Source organism: Anolis sagrei, chromosome Y, assembly GCF_037176765.1.
Source record: "Anolis sagrei isolate rAnoSag1 chromosome Y, rAnoSag1.mat, whole genome shotgun sequence".
Taxonomy (NCBI): domain Eukaryota; kingdom Metazoa; phylum Chordata; class Lepidosauria; order Squamata; family Dactyloidae; genus Anolis; species Anolis sagrei.
This window is the reverse complement of record NC_090035.1, coordinates 510,783-536,647: the sequence shown is the minus strand read 5'-3', so window position 1 is coordinate 536,647 and position 25,865 is coordinate 510,783. Positions and strand designations below refer to the sequence as shown.

Here is a 25,865-nt window from a genome sequence, read left to right as displayed (position 1 = left end):
AATGGTACCAGCAGGAACCACTTTAAAAGACCTCAATCCCTCCCATAACATCATTTATCACGCACCTGCTTTTCCTCGTCTTATCTTTAAACCTCGCCTTATCATTAAGCCTCTGCATGCTCTGTCTCTGCAATTCCAAACGCCTTTACCTAGACCAGGAATGGGCCAATTTGGGCCCTCCAGGTGTTTTGGGCTTTAACTCCCACAATTCCTAACAGCCTACCAGCTGTTCCAAAAACCGAGAGATGAATACATTGTTCTCACAAAGAATGGTACCAACAGGAACCACTTTAAAATGCCTTAATCCCTCCCATAACATCATTTATAATGCACTTGCTTTTCCTCGCCTTATCTTTAAACCTTGCCTTATCTTTAAGCCTCTGCATGCTCTGTCTCTGCAATTCCAAGCACCTTGACCTAGACCAGGCATGGGCCAATTTGGGCCCTCCAGGTGTATTGGACTTCAACTCCCACAATTCCTAACAGCCGGTAGGCTGTTAGGAATTGTGGGAGTTAAAGTCCAAAACACCTGGAGAGCCCAAGTTGGCCCATGCCTGGTCTAGATAGACAAAGCATGCAACAAAGACAGACTCGCTTTTCCCAGAGGCTTAGAGAGAAGGAGAGGAAGAACAGGTGCATGAGAAACGATGTTATGGGAGGTACTGAGGCCTTTTAAAGTGGTTCCTGCTGGTACAATCCTTTGTGAGAGCAACGTATTCAGGTGAACAGTTCCTAGTTTTTGGTCCTATGTTCTTGGAATTCATGTATTCAAGTTTCTGAGTGCTTTCTTGCTTATAGTTCATTACCTGTTGGGTGGCTCTCCCTACCAAATACATCCTATTTGGTATTCAGTCCCAAAATAAGAAAACACAGCCTACCAGCTGTTCCAGAAACTGAGAGCTGTTCACCTGAATACGTTGCTCTCACAAAGAATGGTACCAACAGGAACCACTTTAAAAGGCCTCAATCCCTCCCATAACATCATTTATAATGCACTTGCTTTTCCTCGCCTTATCTTTAAACCTCGCCTTATCTTTAAGCCTTTGCATGCTCTGTCTCTGCAATTCCAAGCGTCTTGACCTAGACCAGGCATGGGCCAACTTGGGCCCTCCGGGTGTATTGGATTTTAACTCTCACAATTCCTAACAGCCTACTGGCTGTTCCAAAAACCGAGAGCTTAATACATTGTTCTCACAAAGAATGGCAACAACAGAAACCACTTTAAAAGGCTTTAATCCCTCCCATAACATCATTTATAATGCACTTGCTTTTCCTCGCCTTATCTTTAAACCTCGCCTTATCTTTAAGCTTCTGCATGCTCTGTCTCTGCAATTCCAAGCGCCTTGACCTAGACCAGGCATGGGCCAACTTGGGCTCTCCAGGTGTTTTGGACTTCAACTCTCACAATTCCTACAGCCTACCAACTGTTCCAAAAACCGAGAGCTGAATACATTGTTCTCACAAAGAATGGTACTAGCAGGAACCACTTTAAAAGACCTTCATCCCTCCCATAACATCATTTATCACGCACTTGCTTTTCCTCGCCTTATCTTTAAACCTCGCCTTATCTTTAAGCCTCTGCGTGCTCTGTCTCTGCAATTCCAAGCACCTTGACCTAGACCAGGAATGGGCCAACTTGGGCTCTCCAGGTGTTTTGGACTTCAACTCTCACAATTCCTACAGCCTACCAACTGTTCCAAAAACCGAGAGCTGAATACATTGTTCTCACAAAGAATGGTACCAACAGGAACCACTTTAAAAGGCCTCAATCCCTCCCATAACATCATTTATCACACACCTGCTTTTCCTCGCCTTATCTTTAAACCTCGCCTTATCTTTAAGCCTCTGCATGCTCTGTCTCTGCAATTCCAAGAGCCTTTACCTAGACCAGGAATGGGCCAATTTGGGCGCTCCAAGTGTTTTGGACTTCAACTCCCACAATTCCTAACAGCCGGTAGGCTGTTAGGAATTGTGGGAGTTAAAGTCCAAAACACCTGGAGGGCCCAAGTTGGCCCGTGCCCAATATAGATAGACAGAGCATGCAACAAAGACAGACTCGCTTTTCCCAGAGGCTTAGAGAGAAGGAGAGGAAGAACAGGTGCATGAGAAACGATATTATGGGAGGTACTGAGGCCTTTTAAAGTGGTTTCTTCTGGTACAATCCTTTGTGAGAGCAACGTATTCAGGTGAACAGTTCCTAGTTTTTGGTCCTATGTTCTTGGAATTCATGTATTCAAGTTTCTGAGTCCATTCTTGCTTCTAGTTCATTACCTGTTGGGTTGCTCTCCCTATATTTCTTTTAAAACCCTCCTACTCAATACATCCTACCTCTGTTCATGCCCAGCGTATATTTTTAAAATATTAACTATTACATCTGGCCCGGCCATAGGTTTTTAAATCTCTGCATATTATTGTCTATATGTGAGTTATATTAATTGTATTGTTTTATTTGCTTATTGCTTGTTGTTTTTATTGATATGTTGTTGGGCTCAGCCTCATGTAAGCCGCTCCGAGTCCCCGCTGGGGAGATGGTGGCGGGGTATAAATAAAGTTATTATTATTATTATTATTATTATTATTATTATTATGTGTGGCATGATCGGCAACCCCGGGATTTGTCATGAAGGGAGCTGTCACTATTTGTCTCTCACACCGCAGAATACCTTTCTACAGCAGGATAATAACTACTATTTGCTGCTTTTCTTCACATAGCCATGATAGTGGCTCTCTACTGTTGATGTGTTTTCAAAATGCGTAACGTAGATTTTGAAGTGTGTTTGTATGTTTAAAAATGCAATGCTATGTGCCGAGAGTATTCCTGTGTGGAAAGAGTTAACTAAACCATGAAGAGAATCGGCATTCCTAGAGAGGTCATAAATCATAGTGCAGAGAGCAATGGACAGTGCGTCGTACGTCATACGTCACTCTGGAATGCAGGTGTGAACTAGTGCTGATAACAACGTGTTCTGTTGCTCGCAATGTAGCTGCTGGATGGAGAAGCAGTTTTTACCATATGCTTAGCTTCTAATGTAAACAATTGTACAATAAATTAGTTTATAGCATAAAGGAGACTGTGATCAATGTGTTTCCTTGCCTTGCTGTGCGGAGATGCCACTGATATCTACTGCGCCGATGAAAGCTCTACACAACTTGTGCAGAAATACAACAAAGTGGAAAGAGCAACGCTTCTGTGGTGAGAGGAGTCCAACGCTGGAAACTTACCAAAAAGTTGAGAAGGGTTGGCATTCGTTGCTTTCTCATAATTAGTAAGTCCTTCGTAAATAACCTTCCCAACGGCCGCATAAAGGCACTCAAGTTCTTCATACTTGGAGGCAACGCTGGAGGTACCTAGCGAGCAAAGGGAACAAGAACGGAGACACAATCGTCATTATTTGTTTTTGTGGCTGCAGAAGGACTCTTCTTTGCTGCACTCTCCATTTGACATACGAAATCTCTTTTTGTATCTCTATTTAGTTCGACATTTGGCCATTTATCCTTAATATAGGTTTTTGTTTCGAACAGATAGCATCAACCGCTTTTGTAAATCGCTGACCCACTCCATAGTCCAGTGGTTCTCAACCTTTTTTTGACCAAGGCCAACTTGACCAGGGACCACTCTCCAACATTAGTACCAAAAGGGGCGGGGCTGATCAGCTCTGTGGAAAGGAACACAATTAAATTAAATTAAATTAAATTAATTTAAGAGGAAGGAGGTTCACAGACCAGATTTTTGGTCTGACTGCCCACAGCTGAGCGGCAGCCCACAGGTTGGGAACCACCGTCAGTACTTTTTCTATAAATTCCCGGTGAACATTGTCAAAAGTTTTCTCTGCATCTAGAAATAACAGCACAACGTCTCTACTAGGCTCTTGCTCTTCTAATATGTTTAAATCCATTCTTACATGCTGGTTTAACTGTCTTCTGGGAAGAAAGCCTGCCTGGTCTAGGATTGAGTTTAATCTGTTTGCCAAAATGTCTGCAAATAATTTGTAATCACAGTTTAGCAGCCAAATTGGCTCAACATTTTTTACTTGCTCCATATCACTATCCCGTTTGGGGATGAGACACAACGAAATCTCAAGCAATGGGGAATTCTGCATTCTAAGTTGAGTTATAATCTTATACATGGAGCCCCCGGTGGGTTTAACTCTTGTGCTGGCAGGACTGAAGACCGACAGGTCAGCGGTTCAAGTCCGAGGAGAGCGTGGATGAGCTCCTTCTGCCAGCTCCAGCTCCCCATGCAAAGGGGAAAAGAGAGAAGCCTCCCACAAGGGTGAGAAAACTTCAAAACATCCGGGCAACTTCACCTGGGCAACATCCTTGCAGACAGCCAATTCTCTCAAATCAGAAACGATTTGCAGTTTGATGTTCGAATCCGAGTAGAGCTCAGATGAGCTCCCTCTGTCAGCTTCAGCTCCCCATGCAAAGGAGACAGGAGAGAAGCTTCCTACAAGGATGGTCAAACATCAAAACATCCAGACAACATCCCTTGGGCAACGTCCTTGCAGACGGCCAATTCTCTCACACCAGAAACGATTTGCAGTTTGATGTTCGAATTCAGGTAGAGCTCGGGATAAGCTCCCTCTGTCAGCTTCAGCTCTTCATGCAAAGGGGACAAGAGAGAAGCCTCCCACAAGGATGGTCAAACATCAAAACACCTGGGCAACGTCCCTTGGGCAACATCCTTGCAGATGGCCAATTCTCTCACACCAGAAGCGACTTGCAGTTTCTCAAGTTGTTCCTGACATGAAAAAAAACCTCCAGGGAAGCAAGCCTCATAAAGAAGAATGGGCTTACTCTGGAGTAAGGAGGAATATGACTCTGTCCTTCTTGCGCCTTCTTCCCGCATCTTCCCTAAGATCTCGCTTTCCCCCCCAATTTCCCTTCCTTGTCTTATTAAAAGAGCCGTGTTCAACAACTGCGCTTTCAAAGCAGGAAAATGGTAATTGCAGAAGACATTACATTTACAACACTCTCAAGCCAAAGTAATAACTGACACAGGTTATTAAGTTTTCATGCCGCCGGATAATGATGTATTCCTCAAGACGACTCGTTTCAACTTTTCCTTTTAATTGGGGTGGAAAGTGCAAGTTCAAAAAAGAATTATTTCTGCAAACCGACACGAAGGACCAGATCCCGGTTCCGGATATTTCCGGGACGGAGAGGCAAAGCGGGAAAGCGAGGGTCCCGCCTCCCATACGTACTTGGTTCCGTCGGGAAGTTGCTCATCAGGCGCGAGAGCAGCGTGTGGACCGCCCGCAAGACCTTGGTGTTCCCGCACGTCATGCACGAGGCGATGCCGCGCTGCAAAGGCTTGAAGCTGCTCAGGATGGCCGGAGACTGCAAGACCGTCAGGAGGAAGCTGAGGACTTCCAGGCCGGTGCAGATATTAGCAAAGTTGGCCTGGTTGGGCTGCTCCTGGAAGGAGGAAAACAGCCGTGAGTGCGAGAAAGAGCAACCTTCTCAAGCCTCCACTAGTTAGTCCAGATAATAATAATCTATATATATAAAAATGAAAAGGGCGTCCAACGGGACAGCAAAACTCAAAAAAAAACCGACGAAAATTTACCAAAATTCCCATGCACATACCTCAACCCACAAGGTATGCACAAATCACATCAAAAAAGCAAACAACATTTCGCCAAACCCTCAATTTCGAAGACAAAGGGAGCATGTGCAGAAGTGCCCTGGCACGAGTCCCCCGCCACACGCACATTGCCGGCCAACGCTCCCTCACTGCAAACCACGCCCCCTCCCTTCGCCGCCCCACCCCTACCCACCCTGACTCAATTCTTTCCCTCCTCCACCTCCTCCTCCGCTGCCGACCACGCCCCTCCACGGAAGCCACACCCCCTCCCTTCGCCACCCCGTCCCTACCCGCCCTGACTCAATTCTTTCCCTCCTCCACCTCCTCCTCCGCTGCCGACCACGTCCCCTCCACGGAAGCCACGCCCCCTGCCTTCGCCGCCCCACCCCTACCCACCCTGACTCAATGCTTTCCCTCCTCCACCTCCTCCTCCGCTGCCGACCACGCCCCCTCCACGGAAGCCACACCCCCTCCCTTCGCCACCCCATCCCTACCTGCCCTGACTCAATTCTTTCCCACCTCCAACTCCTCCTCCGCTGCCGACCACGTCCCCTCCACGGAAGCCACGCCCCCTCCCTTCGTGACCCCGTCCCTACCCACCCTGACTCAATCCTTTCCTCCTCCCCCTCCGCCGCCCACAGCCCACGCACAACCCACGCCCCCTCCCTTCGCCGCCCCGTCCCTTCCCGCCCTGACTCAATCCTGGAAGAAGAGAAAGAAAGAAGAAGAGGGGGGAAGGAAGGACAGACAAAAGGAAGAATGGAAACAAAAACCAAAGGAAGGAAGGAAGGAAAGAGGCAGAGAAGAAGGAAGAAAGAGAAAGGGAAGGAAAAGAAAAAAGGAAGAAAAGTGGGAGCCAGAAACAATATCATACGAAAGCCGGGAGAGCTTATGCACAACTAAAACTTGTGCACCAGTTGCGCCCGTACCTTGGGAAGTCTGGTCTGACCAGTGGTCCATGCTCTGGTTACATCCCGAATAGACTACTGCAACGCACTCTACGTGGGGTTGCCCTTGAAGACTGTTCGGAAATTTGGACTATGAGATAGTGAACGCTGACTGTCTATGAGGAGTAACTGGGATTGTATTGTTTTATTGGTTTTAGGGTTGTGATGCAGGAATTGTTGTTTAACTGTTCAACTAACTGTTTAATTGTTGTTATTTTGTGTTACTACTGTTATGTGATGCGGGCATCGAATTGTGCCTTTGTAAGCCGCCCTGAGTCCCCTTCGGGGTAAGAAGGGCGGGGTAGAAGAAACCGAAATAAATAAATAAATAAATAAATAAATAAAATTTTGTTAAGCCACTTTGAGTCTCCTTCAGGAAAGATACAACAGGGTATCAATTAATATAAGAAGGAGGAGGAGGAGAAGTTGAATCCCAGGGATTGCAAGCAAAACCGAAACCAACTCAAGTTGTCAACCTGCTTTGATCTGCAACATGGAAATGTTCTCTGTTCTGGAAATTGCAGAGAATTTTCGCACAAATTGTTGCACACTTTGCGCACATGACTACTGTCAGCCACAGTAATTCAACCCAGCGGGAGCCAAAAAAATGGTCAACTCATCAGTTAATCAGGACGAGTGGGTCAAAATAATTCATAGCGGTGCCACCCAAGCGTGGCCATGACCTTGAAGTGCCCATCAACACATGATGGAACTCAACGTCCGAAGGATGTTGTGTCAATCACCCCTCACGCCAACTTCGCAACGCACACTTAGTAAACAAGGATGCAAGGCCGTCTTCTAGGACTCCCGACACACGCGACGCAAGAGCCTCCGACAAGAGTGAGAATAATAAGATTTGCACTCAATTACTCAGAGTGCAAATCTTATTATTTGCAGTACAGGTTGTAGTCAGGCCAGCGGCAGAGTATTTTTCTGACGCTTGCCTGACTACAAGCGGCAGGAGGAAGGCCACAGATAATTCCCACAGCGCCCTGTAATGCGGCTTCATTTGTAGAAAGGAAGGCAAGGCAAAGAGTAGCGGCTGAGCCAGTGATGGGCAACCTTTTGAGCTTGGTGTGTCAAAATTCGCCAAAAACCTGAGCATAACTAGGGTGGGGTGTCACTTCAAGAAAAAAAAGGCAATATTTATAGTTTAAATAAGAAAAATGTACAATCCATGCTGAGTTATAGAGTGAACAATGCTCAAATGTGCTGATGTTCAATTTGTAGAGCCTTTTACAAATTTAAGGATGGAATTAGTTTGGCTCTTATAATGTGTACTTCTCTGTCTGTGTGCTGGTACAACTGCACCAGGAGCTCCAATTTTGCTTGCTTTGCATTTAATGTTTGTTGCAGTCCTAAGTTTCAGGGACTCTGCAGATAGGTGGCTTCTTTTGGCTGCAATCATAGGGCAAGCCACCTGTCAATTAGAGTTAGGTTCCCTGGTCCCGCCCCCTTTTGGGGTTTTTGGAGGGAATAGGAGACTTTTTGAGTCAGTTCTCACAGAGAAGCTTTCCATGCAGGAAAGTCTGAAACACCTAGAGGGAGGGCCCAAGTTGGCCCAGGCCTTTGCCCTCTTGGAACTGGACACTTCAGCCAGTCAAGGGGTCATCTGCATACCCATGTTGTGGGAGCTGAAGTCCAAAACACCTGGAGAAAGGGCTGAAGTTGGCCCATGCCTTTGTCCTCTTGGAACAGGACACTTCAGTCAATCAAGGGGTCATCTGCATACCCATGTTGTGGGTGCTGAAGTCCAAAACACATGGAGGGAGGGCCCAAGTTGGCCCGTTCCTGATCTAGGTAAAGGCGCTTGGAGTTGCAGAGACAGAGCATGCAGAGGCTTAAAGACAAGGCGAGGTTTCAAGATAATGTGAGGAAAAGCAAGTGCATTATAAATGATGTTATGGGAGGGATTGAGGCCTTTTCATAGAATCATAGAATCATAGAATCAAAGAGTTGGAAGAGACCTCATGGGCCATCCAGTCCAACCCCATTCTGCCAAGAAGCAGGAATATTGCATTCAAATCACCCCTGACAGATGGCCATCCAGCATCTGCTTAAAAGCTTCCAAAGAAGGAGCCTCCACCACACTCCACAAGGGGCAGAGAGTTCCACTACTGAACGGCTCTCACAGTCAGGAAGTTCTTCCTCATGTTCAGATGAAATCTCCTCTCTTGTAGTTTGAAGCCATTGTTCCGCGTCCTAGTCTCCTAGTCTCTTTTAAAGTGGTTCCTGTTGGTACCCTTCTTTGTGAGAACAATGTATCATCTGCATACCCACGTTGTGGGGGTCCACTTCCAAAACACCCGAAGGGCTACATTTGGCCCCTGCCTGGTATAAACTCACTGCTTTGACCTTCGTGAGAGATGGCAAGGATAAGCGAGCGCGCAAAGCATCCTCCTCAAGTCCTTGAGCCTCGACAGGAATGGCGAGAACGCCTTCCTCGGACCATTTCCTTGGAATTCTCTCTTAAATAAAAACCCGACTTGCATAACAGATCAACACCTCATCAATGTTTCACTGCCACCGTTCAGCTCCAATTCTCGTCGGCTGACTCTTTCCGCCCAAGCCCGGTGTCGAGAGAAGGGCGCGAGTAATTATTCGCGACGCGAAATCAATTCCGTCAGACGGAACGTTTTCCAAGTCGTGGCACCAAATTAAACTGGCAATTAAAGAGGCTAACGTGACATTTCGCGTTCTCTGCCAACACGTGGATTCCTTCAACACAGTATTATCACATTTCCAAAAAAATGAATCCACACTCACGGCGTGACGTGACGGCCCGTAAGAGGCCCAAAGGAATTAATTAAGCCCTTAATTGCGCTGCATCGTCACCTTGATGCCGAAAAAGTTCTCTGCAACTTACCACCGTCATCAAAAGCTTATCAAACCACTGCAGTTTGAGCTCCGACTTGGGCCACATGTCCGGCCGCAACGCCGTCTTCAGGAGGTTGACGCAGCGCCGGGAAAGCAGCTCTCCCGGAGAGCCAGCCGTGTTCGAGTTGTCGTTTACCTGGCAAAGAAGCACAACAATTGTCAGGTAGAAAACCATTGATCATCAGCATTGCTAATTACGGGCAGACTGCTGGGAACAGTCCGGAAAGACCCCCCCCCCCCCCAATCCCTGGTCAACAACAACCCCCCACCCCACCCCAAAATATACACACAATCTCAATATTCAACAATATCCCTCCTTTCTCTGTCCTTTCTCTGTCCCTTACTTCCTTATGTCTTTCTTCCAGTCATACCTTCCCTCTTCCTTCCTTTGCTTCCTTCTTTTTTCTTTCTTTCCCTTTTCCTCCCTCCCTTCTCCTTTCTTTCCTTTTTACTGTCCTTCCTCTCATACCTTCCCTCTTCCTTCCTTCCTTCCTTCGTTCCCTTCTTTTTCTTTTTCTTTCCCTTTCCCTCCCTCCTTTCCCTGTTCCTTACTTCCTTATTTCAGGATCCAAATTGATGAAGAGCCATTCCTGTGCAAAAAGGCAAACCAATGATGATTGCAGCTCGTCTTGATCTCTCCTGCAATGTTGTATTCCTACTCACATGGATGCCCAGCACTGCCTGGGAGCAGCTTTTGCCCCTTTCTCTTTCTTTCTGTTCTTCTCATACCTCCCTTCCCTCTTTCCCTTCTTTTCCTTTCCCTTTTCCTCCTTCCCTCCCTGCCTTCCTTTCTTTATTTTCTCTTCTTTCTTTCTTTCTTTCTTTCTTTCCTTCCTTCCTTCCTTCCTTCCTTTTTCTTCCTCCCTTTCTTCCCTTCTTTTTCTTTCTTTCCCTTTTCCTCCCTCCCTCTTCTTTCCCTTTTTCTTTCACTTTTCCTCCCTCCCTCCCTTCCTTTTTTTACTTCCTCTTCTTTCTTTCTTTCTTTCCTTTTCTTCCCTTCTTTTTCTTTCTTTCCCTTTTCCTCCCTTCTCTTTTCTCTTTCTTCCTTTCCTTCCTCTCATACCTCCCTCCCTCCTTCTTTCCTTCATTCCCTTCATTTTCTTTCTTTCCCTATTTCTCCCTTCCTTCTCTTTTCCTCACTTTCTCATCTTTCTTTCTGTCTTTCTTTTCCTTCCACTTTCTTCGTTCCCATTTCTTTCTTTCCCTTTTCCTCCCTCCCTTCTCCTTTCCTTCCTTTCTTTCTGTCCTTCCGCTCATACCTTCCCTCTTCTTTCCATCGCTTCCTTCTTTTTTCTTTCTTTCTCTTTCCCTCCCTCCCTTCCCCTTTCTTTCCTTTTTTCTGTCCTTCCTCTCATACCTTCCCCTCATACCTTCCCCTTTCATTCCTTCCTTCGTTCCCTTCTTTCTTTCTCTTTCCCTCCCTCGTTTCTGTTTCTTACTTCCTTATTTATTCCTTCCTTCTGCCCTTCCTTTCTGTCTTTTTCTTCTTCCCTCCCCTCCCTCCCTCCCCTTCTTTTTCTTTCTTTCCCATTTCCTCCCTCCCTCCTTTCCCCTTTTTCCTTCACTTTTCCTCCCTCCCTTCCTTACTTCCTCTTCTTTCTTTCTTTCCTTTTTCTTCCTCCCTTTCTTTTTTCCCTTCTTTTCCTTTCTTTCCCTTTCCCCCCTTCTTATTTCTGTCTTCCTTTTCTTTCCTTCCTCTCACACCTCCCTCCATCCTTCCTTCATTCCCTTCACTTTCTTTCGTTCTCTATTTCTCCCTTCCTTCTCTTTTCCTTACTTTCTCATCTTTCTTTCTTTTTCTTCCTCTTCCTTCCTTCCCATTTCTTTTACCCTTTTCCTCTCTCCCTTCTCCTTTTCTTTCTTTCTTTCTGTCCTTCTGCTCATACCTTCCCTCTTCCTTCTTTTGCTTCCTTCTTTTTTCTTTCTTTCCCTTTTCCTCCCTCCTCCCTTCTTTCCTTTTTTCTGTCCTTCCTCTCATACCATTCCTTCCTTCATTCCCTTATTTTTCTTTCCCTTTCCCTCCCTCCTTTCTCTATTCCTTACTTCCTTATTTCTTTCTTCCTTCCGCCCTTCCTTTCTGTCTTTTTCTTCCTCCCTTTCTTTTTACCCTTCTTTTTCTTTCTTTCCCTTTCCCTCCCTCCCTCTTCTTTTCCTTCCTTTTCCTTCTTTCTTTTTCTCCCTCCCTCCCTCCCTCCCTCCCTCCCTCCCTCTCCCTTTCCCTTCCCTTCTTTCCCATCTTTTTCTTTCTTTCCCAAAATCTAAAACACGACTGGTGCCAAGCATTTTAGAAAAGACATATCCAGCCTGTACGACTCTAAGAGTCTTGCTCCCAAGGAAGATCTCCATTCCCAACAGTGTTGATCTCCTTGAATGGAGACGTGGACTGTTTTGAGATGACTCCCAGTGTCCCCTTCCCGTTTCAGGAGTGGGCCGTACCTGGCACGCAATCCTAATGAGGAAGTTGATGACGGTGTCCGTGTGCTGCTTGTCAATGGGCTTCGAGAGGAGGGCGTCCGCTCCCGGCAAGGACTGGCTGCGTCCAAAGACCTGGGGGCACAATGGAGGACAATTACTATTGGATGGGTGGCCAGATGTCACAAAAATGGAGTGAGAAAACAGGCACAACAACATCTGCACCAAGAGAGTTTGAAACTTGTGGTTCTTACGGCGCTGATGCCCCCCGTCGCTGTGCGGAAGCGCTTCACTTCTTGGCCGGAGTCAACAGAGAGGCCCCTCTTGACCGCCGCGGAGCCGGAGCCCGCCCCTTCCCCGCTGGAACCCGCATCCGTGTCGGAATCCGGCTGCGGAGGGAATCGGAATTCAGTTCACATCATTAGCACGTTGACCATAATTTACTCGAATCTAATGCTCACCTTCTTTTATGGCTAAATTACATTGACAAAACTGAGGTGCTCATTATGTTGAAAATATATGTGTGAATGTTTTGATTAAGTGCTTTGTAGTTTTCAAAGGTAGTGTTTATGTGCTTAATACAATGTTCCGGAGATTATAATTCCTGTGTGAAAACGGTTAGCTGTATTGTGAAGGAGGAGTCGTAAATCTCAGTGCGAAAAGTGTTGTAAAGAGCGTCGTACGTCATCACGTCACTGAGGAATGTGAGAGTGTGCCATATTCTAGATTACAACAAAAAGCCAAACCGTACAGACGTTTTTTGTTTCTCGTTCTGTTTAGTTCTAATATGTTTTGTGTTAAATAAACTAGGTTTTTAGACAAAAAGATGTGTTTCAGTGCCTTATATATGCTGAGATCATCGCCGTTCCATTTACACATTAGTGGGGCATTAGAAGCGTGCACACAGAGCAAGCATGGGCCAACTTTGGGTTTCCCTCCCTCCAGGCGTTTTGGACTTCAATTCCCACAATTGCACTGTGTTTAAGAATTCCTTATAGCAGGCGTGGGCCAACCTGGGGGCTACTGCCTGTGTATGTATGTGTGTGCATGTGGCGTGTCTGTGTTCTCAACTATGAGTCATATGTAAGTCAGATGTTTGTAACTTGAGAAATACATGAATATCGTAATAATAATAATAATAATAATAATAATAATAAATTATAATAATATAATGGAATAATACTAGTAATATATAATATTGTTGGGGTTCAGCCTCCGTGCGAACCTGAGCCTCAATCTCCGTGTGAACCTGATTCTCTGATTGTATTTCCTGATGCAACTGAACAGGCCTCTGAACATGTACCTTTCCCTGATGGGGTTGAAACTGTTGATTCTGAGGCCAGTGGCGGGGAAAGTGAAACTGAACTTCCTGATGAGAATGTCCTCGTGGACAACAAGTTAAACATGAGCCAACAATGTGATGTGGCAGCAAAAAAAGCCAATGGGATTTTGGCCTGCATCAAGAGGAGCATAGTGTCTAGATCTAAGGAAGTCATGCTCCCCATGCTCTATTCTGCTTTGGTTAGACCACTTTACCTGGAATATTGTGTCCAGTTCTGGGCACCACAATTCAAGAGAGATATTGACAAGCTGGAATGTGTCCAGAGGAGGGCGACTAAAATGATCAAGGGTCTGGAGAACAAGCCCTATGAGGAGCGGCTTAGGGAACTGGGCATGTTTAGCCTGAAGAAGAGAAGGCTGAGAGGAGACATGATAGCCATGTATAAATATGTGAGAGGAAGCCACAGGGAGGAGAAGGAGGGAGCAAGCTTGTTTCCTGCTTCCTTGGAGACTAGGACGCAATGGAACAATGGCTTCAAACTACAAGAGAGGAGATTCCACCTGAACATGAAGAAGAACTTCCTGACTGTGAGAGCCGTTCAGCAGTGGAACTCTCTGCCCCGGAGTGTGGTGGAGGCTCCTTCTTTGGAAGCTTTTAAGCAGAGGCTGGATGGCCATCTGTCAGGGGTGCTTTGAATGCAATATTCCTGCTTCTTGGCAGAATGGGGTTGGACTGGATGAGGGCCCAGGAGGTCTCTTCCAACTCTAGGATTCTAGGATTCTATGATTCTATGTTTTAGAATCAAGCCGTGATAGCTCTCCAGACGGACTCACACCTGGATTTGTTAATGAGGACCGAAGAGAACAGATTTGGAAAAACAGGAGTGAATCACAGGTTCTATGAAGGTCAAATAGATTACGGGAGAGGGAGGCTCTGGCTTCAAAGCCTGGAGGCGTTTCAAGAAATAGTTTCTTTAGTTTAAGGGGCCTCTCCCCAGCTGTCTAGCTAGATCAAGCATGGTTTTAGACTGAGGCAGTTCCTTGGCAGATTTCCTATGTTCCATGGCCTGCATTCCCAGAGGCTTCTAGTTTTCAAGTACAGTTAGTGATATGCTAACAGGTTCCTGGTTTTTGTATTGTGGCTTTTGGAATTTTGCTCAAGTTCAGAGATTTTCCTGTGTTTCTACTGTGGCTTTTTGACTTTGCATGTACCTTTCTTTTGTAACCATTTTTCATCAATAAAAAGGATTGTTTTTTCCCACAGTCCAGTGTGGTGGATTTAATCTTATGGTCTCGTTTCCTGATCTGGGATGCAACAAATATAATGATATAATACTAATAACATATAATATAAGATGTCTCTTGGTTCCTGTTATCTCACCCCCTTCATCACTTTGAGTTGTGTTGTAAGTCAGATGTTTATAATTTGGAGGTGGACTGTAGTCAACCCCCCCCCCCCCCAAAAAAAACTCCACATTGAAAAGTTTATCCTTCAAACGATGGTTCTGGTTTTTATGAAGCCTGGGGATTTCCGCGCAGGCACCATTGCCACTTACTTGCTGGTCCTTGATGCGTTGCAGTTCCCACTTGATGACCACTTCGGCCAGGTCCACGGCCAGCTTCCTCTGCTCGATGGTGACGCTGGGGGTGAAGCCCAGCCTCTGCATGGCGCTCACCATGTGCTGCACCAGGTGGTGCCTCACCGGGTAGTACACCTGTCCCAGGGGAGGGGGGAAAAATCACACACACACACACACACACACACCCAAGTTATTCTCCTGGGGGGCATCACCTGCATGCCTCCTGAACATATCAACCATCTTAACAGTTCAAGCTAGAGGGAAAGCACCTTCTTCTTTTCTCATGAGATGGCGGCGGGGTATAAATAAAGTTGTTTATTGTTATTGTTATTGTTATTATTATTTCCTCCAAAGCCCAGCGGCTAAGGACACACCGCAGGAGTCACCTCTTTACATTGGATGAGGAAAATATACATTTCTAGGAATCTCTAGGTCCACTGCATGTTGACCACAGAGCTGCACGGCAGGACTTCAGAGGACATCCTCCATTATTATTATTATTATTATTATTATTATTATTATTATTATATTTATACTCCGCTTTATCTCTCCCAAAGGAGACTCAAAGTGGCTTAACATAAACTTGGGGTATGTTCTAATGTGCCTGTTTTATTACATTATTATTATTATTATTATTATGTTTATTATTATTATTGTTGTTTATTTATACTGGAATATGATATATTAGGTGAGAGATTATTATTATTATGTTTATTATTATCATTATCATTATTATGTTTATTTAAATCAGCATATAATACATTCTTAGGTGGAGATTATTATTATTATGTTTATTATTATTATTATTATTATTATTATTACATTTATTTATACCGGCATATGATATATTCTTAGGTGGGATATTATTATTATTATTATTATTATTATTATTATTATTATTAGTTATGTTTATTATAATTATATTTCTTTATACTAGCATATGATATATTAACTCCCCTGGACTCAAATTGGGCTTTTTCCACAGTGTAATAGTTTCTATTGCATATTAGTCACAAATGCCCCCATTTGAGCCCAGGCAAGTAAAATAAGCATGAGACTATTATGTGAGGAAAACAAACTCAACTGCAACCTCAAAGGCAGTACATTTGATCCATTATTACCACCTCAGCAAAACCATGTAGAGCAAATATCCAGAGACAGGCGCATGGTAGTGGGGGGAATTTCCCATCCTACGACATGGTCAGAACGCAAATCACCTTGAAGTGCTGGACAATTAAGTGCAAAATGTGGACGAGCTGTGGGACGGTGTGGCCCTCTTCCACGATGATTTTCCTCGTCCAGTGCGTCAACATCTGGTGGCCGTCCTCCATCCGGGCCGGGACCGCGGGCGTCAGGATGGCCATGGCTTGCCTCACAATGGCCCGTGCTTCCATGGCGTGCGCCTTCAGGAGGCTGTGGAAGACCTGGAAAGGAGAGCAGCATCCTCAGTTAAGTGGTTCTGTGTATGAGCTTGTTGGGGTTCAGCCTGATCCTGATCTGTGTGAACCGGATTCTCTGATAGTTTTTCCAACTGAGCAAGCTCTCCCTGACTCCGACAATGTGGAATTTGTTGTTGATGCAGAGGTCAGTGGGGATGAAAACGAAACCCAACAGCTGGAGGAGAATGTTTTGGAAGTTAGCCGTGATATCACTAGCTATGATATCTCTCCACCTGGGGTTTTTAATGAGGACCGAAGAGAACAGATAGTTAGAGACAGAAATATTTCCCAGTTTCTACGAAGGTCACATCGTTTACAGGAGAGACAGGCCCAGGCTTCAAAGTCAAGGGGCGTTTCAAAGAATAGTTTCTTTGATTTAAGAGGCCTCCTGCCGGGTGCCTCTTTAGATCAAGCAACGTTTGGGACTGTGGCTGTGCCAAGGCAGAATTCCTGTGTTCCATGGCCGGTAATCCCAGAGGATCCTAGTTTCCAAGTTCATGGTTAGTAAAAGGCTAACAGACTCCTGGTTATTGTTTTGTGGCTTTTGAAGTTTTGCTCAAGTTCAGAGATCCTATTGACAACTGTGTTTTTCTGTGGATTTTTGACTCTGCATTTACCTTTCTTTTGTAACCAATTTTTCCTCAATAAACAAGGATTGCTTTTCCTACAGTCCAGAGTGGTAGATTTAATCTTATGGTCTCGTTTCTTGAACTGGGATGCAACAGAGCTAAGAATTGCTACCGGGTACAATTCAAAGTGCTGGCTTTGGCCTATAAAGCCGTAAATGGTTCCGGTCCAGCTTATCTATCCGAACGCATCTCTTCCTTCAACGCTTCCATGCTCACCTGTAAGACGATCTTCTTGTGGATGGCGAACTTGGCGATGATGTGGGCCAGGAGCAGGTGCCCGCTGTACTTGCAGGCCGGGTCCACGCAGGCCTTGGAAAGCAGGCACGGCCAGGCAAACGTCATGAGCCGCCGCAGCTTGCTGTTCCGGTTCTTGTTGTTGTCGTGGATGTGGTGCGGGGCGTGCTCCACCAGGAGCGTGGCGAACTGCAGGAGGTAAATCCGGAGGGAGTCCAGCATGTCCGCCTGCTTCTCCGGATCCAGGACCTATTCCCCGCAAAACAGAAAGAACGAAGGAATCATCATCTGGGCGTTGCCAAATAAGTAAACAATAAACCAAAATGGCGATGGGAAGCTTCCGGGAAAGAGACTCTTATCTATGCTGATGATCGTGCCATCACCACCCAAGCAGGGGAACGGAAGTTCTCCAAAACTTGCTCTTACTGCCTATTAGGGGAAACCATCTGATTCCTAATCCATCTAAAACACAGATGTGCGCTTTCCATCTTGTGTTATTGTTGTTGAAACTTTAAATATGATGTCATATGACAGATTTATTACTTATAAACACAATAAAGAGGAACGTCTCTTAGTTGTGGATAAATGTCCATATTCAAGCCAAATGAGCAAACAATCCATACAAAATGGTGATGGGAAGCTTCCGGGAAAGAGATTCTCATCTATGCTGATGATAGTGCCATCACCACCCAAGCAGGGAGCTTTGAAATGGTGGAACAGAAACTCTCCAAAACCTGAGGTGCTCTTACTGCACATTTCAGGAAAAACCAGCTGATTCCTAATTCATCTAAAACACAGACATGAGCTTTCCACCTTAAGACCAGGCAAGCATCTCGATCTATGAGAAAACGGTCTATGCTGACGATCATGCCATCACTGCCCACACCGGGAGCTTTGAGATGGTTGAAAGACACGAGCTTTCCACCTTAAGAACAAGCTCTGAGGATTACGACCTGGGAAGGAATCCCACTGGAGCATTGCAGCGCACCCAAATCCCTGGGAGGAGTCACCCTGGACCGTGTTCTGACCTATAAGAAGCACTGCCTGAACATCAAGCAAAAAGTGGGTGCTAGAAACAACATCATACGAAAACTGACTGGCACAACCTGGGGATCACAACCAGGCACAGTGAAGACACCTGCCCTTGCGCTATGCTACTCTGCTGCTGAGTACGCATGCCCAGTGTGGAACACATCTCACCACGCTAAAACAGTGGATGTGGCTCTGAATGAGACATGCTGCATTATCACGGGGTGCCTGTGCCCTACACCACTGGAGAAATTACACTGTCTAGCTGGTATTGCACCACCTGACATCCGCCGGGAAGTAGAAGCCAATAGTGAAAGGACCAAGGCAGAGACATCTCCAGCTCATCCCGTTTGGGTATCAGCCAGCACATCACCGACTTAAATCTAGACATAGTTTTCTAAGATCTACAGAGACACTCGTGAGCAAGTGAGAGTCCAAAAGTGGCAGGCCCAAACCCAGCACCTCAATTCATGGCTGATACCAGATGAGAGACTCCCCCCTGGGCACACAGAAGACGGGGCGACTTGGAAGGCGCTGAACAGACTGCGCTCGGGCACCACGAGATGCAGAGCCAACCTTCAGAAATGGGGCTACAAAGTGGAATCCTCGACATGCGAGTGTGGAGAAGAGCAAACCACTGACCACCTGCTGCAATGCAACCTGAGCCCTGCCACATGATGCACAAGGGAGGACCTTCTTGCGGCAACACCAGAGGCACTCCAAGTGGTCAAAGGAAATGATGCCAAGTTTTTAACTTTGTCTGTTTTTGTTTTTAAATACACTGCAACTGTCCCCTCAATTCACTTCTGACACGATATATAAATAAATCCCTCTATCTCTCCATTATCTGTCTGTTTATCTCTCAATTCCTCTAACTATTCATCTCTGCGGAAGAGAGAGGTGGCTGGAGTGTGGAGGGATGGGTGTGTTGTTTTCGTGATGTGTGCTGGGGAAAGCATGGAATGTTGTGGCCCAGTGTCCAACCAAGTGACCCCATTCCCGACCTTGGTGATGAAGACACTGGTGATGCTTTCGGGGTTGTCTCCTTCCGGGTTGGGGGGGCCCAGCAGCTGCTCCCCTTCCCCTTTCTCAAAGCTGTGCAAGAAAGCCGGGTTCAGGATGTGTTGCAGGACCTGCCGGTCGGAAAGACAACAATACACACGAGCGTGAAAACGCACTCCAACAATGAGTGACCTCCCGTTGACCTTGGAAGCGAGTCCCTTTTGTGGCCCGAGGAAACGAGAGTCCAAACCCCAATCCGTGGACCCCCGTTGTTTACCTTGGCCTTCAGCTCGTCTCCGAAGTTGGGGTCGGCAAAGTCGACGAAGCGGAAGAAGAGGGCGCGCTTCTGGGCGATGGTGTAGTTCTTGGGGATCTCCTCCTCCATGTACTCCTTCAGGAAGGTCATGTTGCACAGGAAGCGCCCCGTGAAGGCCCGCAGGAGCTGGAAGAGAAGCTCAATGTCCCCGTAATTCCTCCTGCGAAAAGGAAATAGGAAGAGAAGGATAACCTCCGTCCAAAAAGGGGATTTCACATCATCATCATCATCATCATCATCATCATCATTATGCAGTTTCTCAAGTCGCTCCTGACACGACAAAAATATTATTATTATTATTATTATAAAAGTTTTAAATAATAAATAATATTACTACTACTACTATTACTACTACTACTAGACTTCCCTGCTGCACATTGCTGTGGCCCAGCCTGTGTATATGTGCTTTGTGTGTGAATGTGTGTGTATATATTTGGTGTATATGTATATTTGTGTGTGTGTATATATGTGTGTGTGTGTGTGTGGCTTTCTGCATGAGTTGTAATGTATTTTTTTTTTTTAAAAAAATGGCTGTTTAAGTCCCTTCTGCTGTGTTTTTCAGTGATGGTCACTCGTTGGCCTGAGAAGTGTCTTGTGTCCAAATTTGGTGTCAATTCGTCCAGTGGTTTTTGAGTTATGCTAATCCCACAAACGAACATTACATTTTTATTTATATAGATAGATTGTTATTATTATTATTATTATTATTATTATTATTACTATTATTATTATTGTTGTTGTTGTTGTTGTTGTTGTTGTTAGAAACACAACAAGATGAGTCCACAACAGACAATGTCACTCTGTGGCTGCTGTATTGGATCACACGTCGGACTGTGTGATGTCTCAGCAAATAATGCGTGCGGACCCCAGTAAGGTGGCCTTCTGCAGCTGGCAGATGGTAATTTTGCCAGTGCCAATTGTGTTTAAGTGCAGGCCAAGGTCTTGAGGCACTGCACCCAGTGTGCCGGTCACCACCGGGACCCCCTTGACTGGCTTGTTCTAATATTTTCACAAACCCCGATGACATCTAGACATTTGATAATGCAACAATGTGGCAGTGAGACAAATGCTTTGTTATTATTATTATTATTATTATTATTATTACTATTATTATTATTATTATTATTAGCTGGCAGATGGTAATTTTGTCAGCGCCGATTGTCTTTAAGTGCAGGCCAAGGTCTTGAGGCACTGCACCCAGTGTGCCGGTCACCACCGGGACCCCCTTGACTGGCTTGTTCTAATATTTTCACAAACCCCGATGACATCTAGACATTTGATAATGCAACAATGTGGCAGTGAGACAAATGCTTTGTTATTATTATTATTATTATTATTATTATTATTACTATTATTATTATTATTATTATTAGCTGGCAGATGGTAATTTTGTCAGCGCCGATTGTCTTTAAGTGCAGGCCAAGGTCTTGAGGCACTGCACCCAGTGTGCCGGTCACCACCGGGACCCCCTTGACTGGCTTGTTCTAATATTTTCACAAACCCCGATGACATCTAGACATTTGATAATGCAACAATGTGGCAGTGAGACAAATGCTTTGTTATTATTATTATTATTATTATTATTACTATTATTATTATTATTATTATTAGCTGGCAGATGGTAATTTTGTCAGCGCCGATTGTCTTTAAGTGCAGGCCAAGGTCTTGAGGCACTGCACCCAGTGTGCCGGTCACCACCGGGACCCCCTTGACTGGCTTGTTCTAATATTTTCACAAACCCCGATGACATCTAGACATTTGATCATGCAACAATGTGGCAGTGAGACAAATGCTTTGTTATTATTATTATTATTATTAGCTGCCAGATGGTAATTTTGTCAGCGCTGATTGTGTTTAAGTGCAGGCCAAGGTCTTGAGGCACTGCACCCAGTGTGCCGGTCACCACTGGGACCCCCTTGACTGGCTTGTTCTAATATTTTCACAAACCCCGATGACATCTAGACATTTGATAATGCAACAATGTGGCAGTGAGACAAATGCTTTGTTGTTATTATTATTATTATTATTATTATTATTATTATTATTATTACTATTATTATTATTAGCTGGCAGATGGTAATTTTGTCAGCGCCGATTGTGTTTAAGTGCAGGCCAAGGTCTTGAGGCACTGCACCCAGTGTGCCGGTCACCACCGGGACCCCCTTGACTGGCTTGTTCTAATATTTTCACAAACCCCGATGACATCTAGACATTTGATAATGCAACAATGTGGCAGTGAGACAAATGCTTTGTTATTATTATTATTATTATTATTATTATTATTATTATTATTAGCTGGCAGATGGTAATTTTGTCAGCGCTGACTGTGTTTAAGTGCAGGCCAAGGTCTTGAGGCACTGCACCCAGTGTGCCGGTCACCACTGGGACCCCCTTGACTGGCTTGTTCTAATATTTTCACAAACCCCGATGACATCTAGACATTTGATAATGCAACAATGTGGCAGTGAGACAAATGCTTTGTTGTTATTATTATTATTATTATTATTATTATTATTACTATTATTATTATTAGCTGCCAGATGGTAATTTTGTCAGCGCCGATTGTGTTTAAGTGCAGGCCAAGGTCTTGAGGCACTGCACCCAGTGTGCCGGTCACCACTGGGACCCCCTTGACTGGCTTGTTCTAATATTTTCACAAACCCCGATGACATCTAGACATTTGATAATGCAAAAATGTGGCAGTGAGACAAATGCTTTGTTATTATTATTATTATTATTATTACTATTATTATTATTATTATTATTATTAGCTGGCAGATGGTAATTTTGTCAGCGCTGATTATGTTTAAGTGCAGGCCAAGGTCTTGAGGCACTGCACCCAGTGTGCCGGTCACCACTGGGCCCCCCTTAACTGGCTTGTTCTAATATTTTCACAAACCCCGATGACATCTAGACATTTGATAATGCAACAATGTGGCAGTGAGACAAATGCTTTGTTATTATTATTATTATTATTATTATTATTATTATTATTAGCTGGCAGATGGTAATTTTGTCAGCGCCGATTGTGTTTAAGTGCAGGCCAAGGTCTTGAGGCACTGCACCCAGTGTGCCGGTCACCACCGGGACCCCCTTGACTGGCTTGTTCTAATATTTTCACAAACCCCGATGACATCTAGACATTTGATAATGCAACAATGTGGCAGTGAGACAAATGCTTTATTATTATTATTATTATTATTATTATTATTATTAGCTGGCAGATGGTAATTTTGTCAGCGCCGATTGTGTTTAAGTGCAGGCCAAGGTCTTGAGGCACTGCACCCAGTGTGCCGGTCACCACCGGGACCCCCTTGACTGGCTTGTTCTAATATTTTCACAAACTCCGATGACATCTAGACATTTGATAATGCAACAATGTGGCAGTGAGACAAATGCTTTGTTATTATTATTATTATTATTACTATTATTATTATTATTATTATTATTATTATTATTATTAGCTGGCAGATGGTAATTTTGTCAGCGCCGATTGTGTTTAAGTGCAGGCCAAGGTCTTGAGGCACTGCACCCAGTGTGCCGGTCACCACTGGGACCCCCTTGACTGGCTTGTTCTAATATTTTCACAAACCCCGATGACATCTAGACATTTGATAATGCAACAATGTGGCAGTGAGACAAATGCTTTGTTATTATTATTATTATTATTACTATTATTATTATTATTATTATTATTATTATTATTAGCTGGCAGATGGTAATTTTATCAGCGCCGATTGTCTTTAAGTGCAGGCCAAGGTCTTGAGGCACTGCACCCAGTGTGCCGGTCACCACTGGGACCCCCTTGACTGGCTTGTTCTAATATTTTCACAAACCCCGATGACATCTAGACATTTGATAATGCAACAATGTGGCAGTGAGACAAATGCCTTATTATTATTATTATTATTATTATTATTATTATTAGCTGGCAGATGGTAATTTTGTCAGCGCCGATTGTCTTTAAGTGCAGGCCAAGGTCTTGAGGCACTGCACCCAGTGTGCCGGTCACCACTGGGACCCCCTTGACTGGCTTGTTCTAATATTTTCACAAACCCCGATGACATCTAGACATTTGATAATGCAACAATGTGGCAGTGAGACAAATGCTTTATTATTATTATTATTATTATTATTATTATTATTATTATTAGCTGGCAGATGGTAATTTTGTCAGCGCCGACTGTGTTTAAGTGCAGGCCAAGGTCTTGAGGCACTGCACCCAGTGTGCCGGTCACCACTGGGACCCCCTTGACTGGCTTGTTCTAATATTTTCACAAACCCCGATGACATCTAGACATTTGATAATGCAACAATGTGGCAGTGAGACAAATGCTTTGTTATTATTATTATTATTATTATTATTACTATTATTATTATTATTATTATTAGCTGGCAGATGGTAATTTTGTCAGCGCTGATTGTGTTTAAGTGCAGGCCAAGGTCTTGAGGCACTGCACCCAGTGTGCCGGTCACCACTGGGACCCCCTTGACTGGCTTGTTCTAATATTTTCACAAACCCCGATGACATCTAGACATTTGATAATGCAACAATGTGGCAGTGAGACAAATGCTTTGTTATTATTATTATTATTATTATTATTATTATTATTAGCTGGCAGATGGTAATTTTGTCAGCGCCGATTGTGTTTAAGTGCAGGCCAAGGTCTTGAGGCACTGCACCCAGTGTGCCGGTCACCACCGGGACCCCCTTGACTGGCTTGTTCTAATATTTTCACAAACCCCGATGACATCTAGACATTTGATAATGCAACAATGTGGCAGTGAGACAAATGCTTTGTTATTATTATTATTATTATTATTATTATTATTATTATTAGCTGGCAGATGGTAATTTTGTCAGCGCTGACTGTGTTTAAGTGCAGGCCAAGGTCTTGAGGCACTGCACCCAGTGTGCCGGTCACCACTGGGACCCCCTTGACTGGCTTGTTCTAATATTTTCACAAACCCCGATGACATCTAGACATTTGATAATGCAACAATGTGGCAGTGAGACAAATGCTTTGTTATTATTATTATTATTATTAGCTGCCAGATGGTAATTTTGTCAGCGCTGATTGTGTTTAAGTGCAGGCCAAGGTCTTGAGGCACTGCACCCAGTGTGCCGGTCACCACTGGGACCCCCTTGACTGGCTTGTTCTAATATTTTCACAAACCCCGATGACATCTAGACATTTGATAATGCAACAATGTGGCAGTGAGACAAATGCTTTGTTGTTATTATTATTATTATTATTATTATTATTACTATTATTATTATTAGCTGGCAGATGGTAATTTTGTCAGCGCCGATTGTGTTTAAGTGCAGGCCAAGGTCTTGAGGCACTGCACCCAGTGTGCCGGTCACCACTGGGACCCCCTTGACTGGCTTGTTCTAATATTTTCACAAACCCCGATGACATCTAGACATTTGATAATGCAACAATGTGGCAGTGAGACAAATGCTTTGTTATTATTATTATTATTATTATTATTACTATTATTATTATTATTATTATTATTAGCTGGCAGATGGTAATTTTGTCAGCGCTGATTGTGTTTAAGTGCAGGCCAAGGTCTTGAGGCACTGCACCCAGTGTGCCGGTCACCACTGGGACCCCCTGACTGGCTTGTTCTAATATTTTCACAAACCCCGATGACATCTAGACATTTGATCATGCAACAATGTGGCAGTGAGACAAATGCTTTGTTATTATTATTATTATTATTATTATTATTATTATTATTAGCTGGCAGATGGTAATTTTGTCAGCGCCGATTGTGTTTAAGTGCAGGCCAAGGTCTTGAGGCACTGCACCCAGTGTGCCGGTCACCACCGGGACCCCCTTGACTGGCTTGTTCTAATATTTTCACAAACCCCGATGACATCTAGACATTTGATAATGCAACAATGTGGCAGTGAGACAAATGCTTTATTATTATTATTATTATTATTATTATTATTATTATTAGCTGGCAGATGGTAATTTTGTCAGCGCCGATTGTGTTTAAGTGCAGGCCAAGGTCTTGAGGCACTGCACCCAGTGTGCCGGTCACCACCGGGACCCCCTTGACTGGCTTGTTCTAATATTTTCACAAACTCCGATGACATCTAGACATTTGATAATGCAACAATGTGGCAGTGAGACAAATGCTTTGTTATTATTATTATTATTATTACTATTATTATTATTATTATTATTATTATTATTATTAGCTGGCAGATGGTAATTTTGTCAGCGCCGATTGTGTTTAAGTGCAGGCCAAGGTCTTGAGGCACTGCACCCAGTGTGCCGGTCACCACCGGGACCCCCTTGACTGGCTTGTTCTAATATTTTCACAAACTCCGATGACATCTAGACATTTGATAATGCAACAATGTGGCAGTGAGACAAATGCTTTGTTATTATTATTATTATTATTACTATTATTATTATTATTATTATTATTATTATTATTAGCTGGCAGATGGTAATTTTATCAGCGCCGATTGTCTTTAAGTGCAGGCCAAGGTCTTGAGGCACTGCACCCA

General features: G+C 44.3%; 1 protein-coding gene across 2 annotated transcripts in view; it reads right to left on the bottom strand.

Moving 5' to 3' along the window:
* LOC137095543 (transformation/transcription domain-associated protein-like) overlaps window positions 1-25,865 on the bottom strand; it is a 216,632-nt gene that overhangs the window by 99,752 nt on the left and 91,015 nt on the right. For both annotated transcript variants that reach the window (XM_067462324.1, XM_067462325.1), the window contains 10 exons: window positions 19,295-19,493; window positions 19,020-19,148; window positions 16,969-17,235; window positions 15,902-16,108; window positions 14,661-14,819; window positions 12,078-12,212; window positions 11,848-11,958; window positions 9,401-9,547; window positions 5,205-5,418; window positions 3,223-3,348 (listed from right to left, as the gene is read on the bottom strand). In XM_067462324.1, the coding sequence (XP_067318425.1) occupies window positions 3,223-3,348; window positions 5,205-5,418; window positions 9,401-9,547; window positions 11,848-11,958; window positions 12,078-12,212; window positions 14,661-14,819; window positions 15,902-16,108; window positions 16,969-17,235; window positions 19,020-19,148; window positions 19,295-19,493 (1,694 nt within the window). The remainder of the gene's footprint in view (window positions 1-3,222; window positions 3,349-5,204; window positions 5,419-9,400; window positions 9,548-11,847; window positions 11,959-12,077; window positions 12,213-14,660; window positions 14,820-15,901; window positions 16,109-16,968; window positions 17,236-19,019; window positions 19,149-19,294; window positions 19,494-25,865) is intronic.